Below are 5,000 nucleotides of genomic sequence, written 5' to 3'. Positions count from 1 at the left end.
CTGCCTGCCAAACAAAATTCTAGATCAAGACTCATTGTTCATTTGCTAATTCAAACACATTAAACTTTTAAATATTATGTCGATGTTTAATTTGTTGGCAATATTGTATAATTAGATCCGTTTTTTCAACCGTTCCTTAACTTTTTTTGAAGAGTGTATGTATGGTATTGTAAATGCAGCGATACATGCACACGTACATGATCTCTGATGGAACGTTCATTACGTTTTCAACAAAACACTTAAAAAAGCAACAACAATTAAAGCGAACGCTTGAATACGTTTCTCATTCGTCATATCTCTTTACAGTGAAACCCCTGTTCTGAGACCTCCCGACGGAAGACTCCCTCCCTTTAAAGTCTGTCAAATCTAAAAAAGGGGGTTCAACTGTACATGAATCAAGAATAAAATGTTTGCAGTTCCAGCTTCATAAATTAAAGTTCAAGAGAACGTTGCTTTTCTACCTATTCACCCAAACTTGATCCTAATGCAAACCTGTATGAATTCATCAAGTTATTTAATCTTAAGAATATCCCGCAGAAGCCATCTTGCCCAACCCCACCACCACCATCACTAACTTGATGAGGGCAATACGTATCATTTTGATAGCTCAGTGTGATGGATCTTCTCCAGGGAACATTTTCATGGTGTCAATTTGAAATTTGACAAAAAACAATCCAAATTTCCGTCATGTCTAAAGAGGCTTCAGCTTGAAAAATCATCCGAGAAATCCTCAATGTTAAGTTTGTATGAACCAAACGTGACACCGCTGTGACGCCACCACTTGATGAGAGTAAACCAAACGTGTATCATGTCGGCAGATCTTCAAATCCTAGACGTGTTCAACGTTTGGAAGCTCTAGCTTTGCAAATATCCAAGATAACGTGAACGTTAAGTTATGTTTGGCTTTTTGGTCTACGTTTTGCCGAACGGCCTAACACTGTTCATTCCTAAGACTGTGCTAATTTTTCGGGTGAGTAAACAATTAATCACTTAGCTCGACACCGTTTGGACTCTACTGTTGACCGCAATACATAAATACGTCTCTTCTTGAACTTCCTGAAACTTATTCGCAAGTAACTTCGTATATTCAGGATATGTTTATACGGAGCTTCGCCGCCTGTTGCGTAAGCACTGTTAACGGCGTTATTTGTCACTGTCTCAAAACTAAAACTGCTGGTCGCTCAAGCAGCAAGTTATTGCGTGTTGGTAACGTTCTGGTACGGGCGGTTTGGCTTTTCTTTGCAAGCAGTTGGTGTTCCACAAAAAATCGTAGTCCCTGAGTACATCACTGCCTCGGAGGAAGACGAGGAATCCGAAGCAGGCCTTTTGTGTACGGGGAGGGATGGTGCTTCAACGTCGGATTCGACGGGATGCAGGTAGTCTTCGGGCAGGGAGCTGTCAGACGAAGGACAGGCGATGTGATGCAGGCAGTCATCTGACATGCTGCTGTCGGACACTGGGGAGGAGCTGATCGATGCTTGGTTGTCAGCAGAAGAAGCTGGAAAAGTTAGCTTCAGCCTTTAGTAATTACTTTCCCCAGGCAAACCAGAGTTTAGTGCACTGTTCAACGAAGAACAGCCGAAAGACGATGAAATCAAACAATTTTCACAATCGACATCAGTATTTCGTAGTAACAACATCATAAACCATATATCTAACTCCGGACGGTTAGAAAAAAACAAAAAACTAAAACAAACTTAAAGAAACAGACATAGTGAAACCTATACACACACCCACATATATATGGGGTGCAACAGCAGTATAAGCAAGGTACACAATCCGGTATACTAAAACGTTATTTATATTTACATTCCATACTTTTCAGTGCTTAATTAAGATAAGCTTAGAGAAACAGCCGACGATAGTGTGTCTTCATACCCCCCCTCCCACCACAACAACACAAAATACACAAGGATGCGGGAGGAGGGGGGGGGGCAACAGTTAAAGCCAGAAACAACAGAGCACCAAACCAGTAGGTCGGGATACTAATGCTTAAGAATAGAAAGTGCACCAACTTCAGAAGTCGAATTTAACCAATGAAATAGTACACGAATGCACCGATCTTACCTGTGACAACGTCCTCACGAATCTCCGCGTAGTCATGCCCCAGTACGCTGACAAAAGATTCTCTGTCAGGCTCACCAACAGACGAGACACGAAACCTCACGCCGTTACCTGCTGCACGTCTCACGTTGTGAGGAGCTGGGGCTGGGAGAAGGTTTACTATTGCACCTGGAAGGACAAATACACATAATTATCAACTTCTTGATACGTTAAATTCATGCTAGTTTATTTAAAGAAGCACATATGACCAACGGTACATAATAACTTCCGTCTCGCTTTTTTCTGAGTAACCCAAACCCTAAAAACAATGGGGAAAGTAGTAATTCGTCTCAAAACAGTAGTGTTTGACTCCTTGTAGGATATTCATTGTCATTAGGCAGTTGTTCGAAATGGATTTTTGCCTGAAGCGCGACTGATCGCCCAGATCAATCAGCACAGGTATATATGTGCGTTTGTGTTAGTGGTGGGGGGGGAGTCGCGGGGGTGCACTCTCCCTGTGATGTATTTGTTTACATAACATTATGCTATTATTCCCCGCAATAGCTAACAGTTGTGCACTTGACTGATTATGCTGATTAGAATGAACCTGTCTGAAGCAAATCCGGCGCCTTTCGTTACAATTCATTAGGAGCGCACCCCCTCCCCCCTCTCCCCCACCCCCTTAGCAATCATAGCTTACCTCGTCTGTAAAGTCGTCCCAGAAAGACGGCCATTATCAGAAGACATAACACAATGAATCCAACCGCTCCCAGCACCAACAGCAACACTGGTTGTGTGATGCCAAGGTTCTCCTTGTCAGGTGTGTCTTTGTGCTCGGTCTGGTCTCTTGCTGTCATATCTGAACACAGTTACACACCACAAACACAACCAAAAATCATGTTAGTTTTTCCCCGTCCTATTTTGATAGTTATTTTTTTGTTTAAACAGTATTTTACATAGAGAGAGAGAGATAGAGATAGAGAGAGGTATATAGATAGGTATATAGAGACAGAGAAAGAAAGATAAAGAGAGATAAAAGAGAGACAGAGAGACTGAGAGAGAGAGAGAGAGATAGAGAGAGAGAGAGAGACTGAGAGACTGAGAGAGAAGTGAGAAAGGGAGATAATTAGAGAAAGAGAGTAACGGGCCAGACAACCAGGCAGACGGAGAGGCAGATTGGCAGAACTGTGATTGTTGGTCAACTTTATTCACCCACCTTCTTGCAAAGAAACGTCAGGCTGTGTCTCCACCTCCGTTGACAGAACACTTGGACCTGAAGATGTCTCTGCAAAAGAAAACGGCCAAGGCTGATGTGTTCATTTCTTGAACAATAACAATAACAATGACAATAACAACAACAAGACTGTACTATTTCCCCATCTGCTTCTTTACATCTATAAGAGCAAAACCACCTTCTCAACACCCATCAGTCTGCATACAGGAAAAACCATAGTACTGAGACAGCACTTCTGAAGATTGTAAACGACATCCTTCTTAGCTTTGACGAAAATCAGGTCTCCATTCTAACACTACTGGACTTGTCTAGCGCATTCGATACGATAGACCACGAAATTCTGCTCCACAGGCTGCAGCACTCCTTTGGTGTTCATGATCTGGCCCTTTCCTGGGTTCGTTCGTACCTTACTAACCGGACGCAGACCGTTTGTGTCAACGGCATCAAATCTCAACCTTCAGCTCTCCAATACGGTGTCCCGCAAGTGTCCGTGCTTGGCCCCATACTTTTCGTTCTATATGCCTCCCCTGTGTCCGATGTTATCAGTCGCCATGCGTTGTCGCACGAGAGTTTCGCTGATGATACACAGCTTCATCAGTCTGCCCCCCTTGCTGAAGTTGACGATCTGGTATCTCGGACACAGGATTGCATTGCGGACCTCAGTGATTGGATGTCTTTAAACAAACTCCAGTTAAATAGTGACAAAACCGAAGTTATGCTGGCCTGTCCCAAGAAATTTCTCAATCACCCTTCTCTTCCTGCCTCTCTCACTGTCAACGAACTACCTATCTCTTTCTCTCCGTCTGTCCGCAGCCTTGGCGTCACTCTCGATCCAACTCTCTCTTTCCAAAAACACATCTCTAACATCTGCAAGTCCGCCTATCTAGAGCTGCGCAAGATTGGTTCAGTCCGTCACTACCTCACCGCTGATGCAACCAAAACGTCAGTGTGTTCTTTAGTCCTCTCAAAGATAGATTATTGCAATTCTCTTCTGGCCGGTCTCCCTAAGTACCTTTTAGATAGACTTCAAAGGATCCAAAATAACGCTGCCCGCCTGGTCTTCAAATCTTCCAAGTATGAACACGCCACACCCCTTCTTCACTCTCTACACTGGCTGCCAATCACTAAAAGGATCGAATACAAACTCTCCTCTCTTTCTTTTGCCGTCGTTTCTGGTTCTGCCCCAGAATACTTGTCAGAACTCCTCAATCTCTACACCCCCTCTCGTCAGCTTCGCTCCGCCGCCGACACTCGACTCTTCCGACTCCCCACAGTGCAAACAAAGACATGTGGCGAGAGGTCCTTCGCCTATCAAGCCCCTGTGACCTGGAATAGATTACCACTGCCTCTCAGACACACAGATTCTCTCACTACATTCAAGACAAATCTCAAAACACACCTCTTTCAGCGCAAGTGATTTCCCCTCCAGCATATCCCCACCCATCCCATCCCGCCCCACCTCACCCCCTACCTAGCGCCTAAAATAACGTGTATATATATTTTCTGCGCTTTGTGTCAGCACTGTTTGTGTGTGTGTAAATAGTACCGTTGACACGTGTTTATATAGAAGCCTACTGTGGTTCTTGTGCTTAGGCTGTGTATTGGACTGTCATTGTATGCCTGCATTATTAGTTGTCAGTAATTATTACATGTGCTGATTGTTCTCTTTGCCTGCGCGCGTATAGTATGTTGGTAATGTTTGGTCATAGTATGTTTGTTTATG

At 43.8% G+C, this 5,000-nt stretch overlaps 1 protein-coding gene and 1 long non-coding RNA gene across 2 annotated transcripts in view; one reads left to right on the top strand and one right to left on the bottom strand.

Annotated features, from left to right (window-relative positions):
• Positions 1 to 5,000, top strand: part of LOC138972959 (uncharacterized) — a 281,386-nt gene that overhangs the window by 145,790 nt on the left and 130,596 nt on the right. The gene's annotated exons all lie outside the window — the stretch shown is intronic.
• LOC138974126 (uncharacterized) overlaps positions 1,194 to 5,000 on the bottom strand; it is a 5,714-nt gene continuing 1,907 nt past the window's right edge. Inside the window, exons 3-6 of the mRNA XM_070346817.1 lie at positions 3,260 to 3,328; positions 2,744 to 2,902; positions 2,068 to 2,232; positions 1,194 to 1,498 (exon numbers count right to left, since the gene is read on the bottom strand). Of these exons, the coding sequence (XP_070202918.1) occupies positions 1,194 to 1,498; positions 2,068 to 2,232; positions 2,744 to 2,902; positions 3,260 to 3,328 (698 nt within the window). The remainder of the gene's footprint in view (positions 1,499 to 2,067; positions 2,233 to 2,743; positions 2,903 to 3,259; positions 3,329 to 5,000) is intronic.

This window comes from Littorina saxatilis, linkage group LG8 (assembly GCF_037325665.1).
Source record: "Littorina saxatilis isolate snail1 linkage group LG8, US_GU_Lsax_2.0, whole genome shotgun sequence".
In the NCBI taxonomy this organism is placed as follows: Eukaryota; Metazoa; Mollusca; class Gastropoda; order Littorinimorpha; family Littorinidae; genus Littorina; species Littorina saxatilis.
Note: the sequence above shows the minus strand (reverse complement) of the source record. Positions and strands in the feature narration are given on the sequence as shown.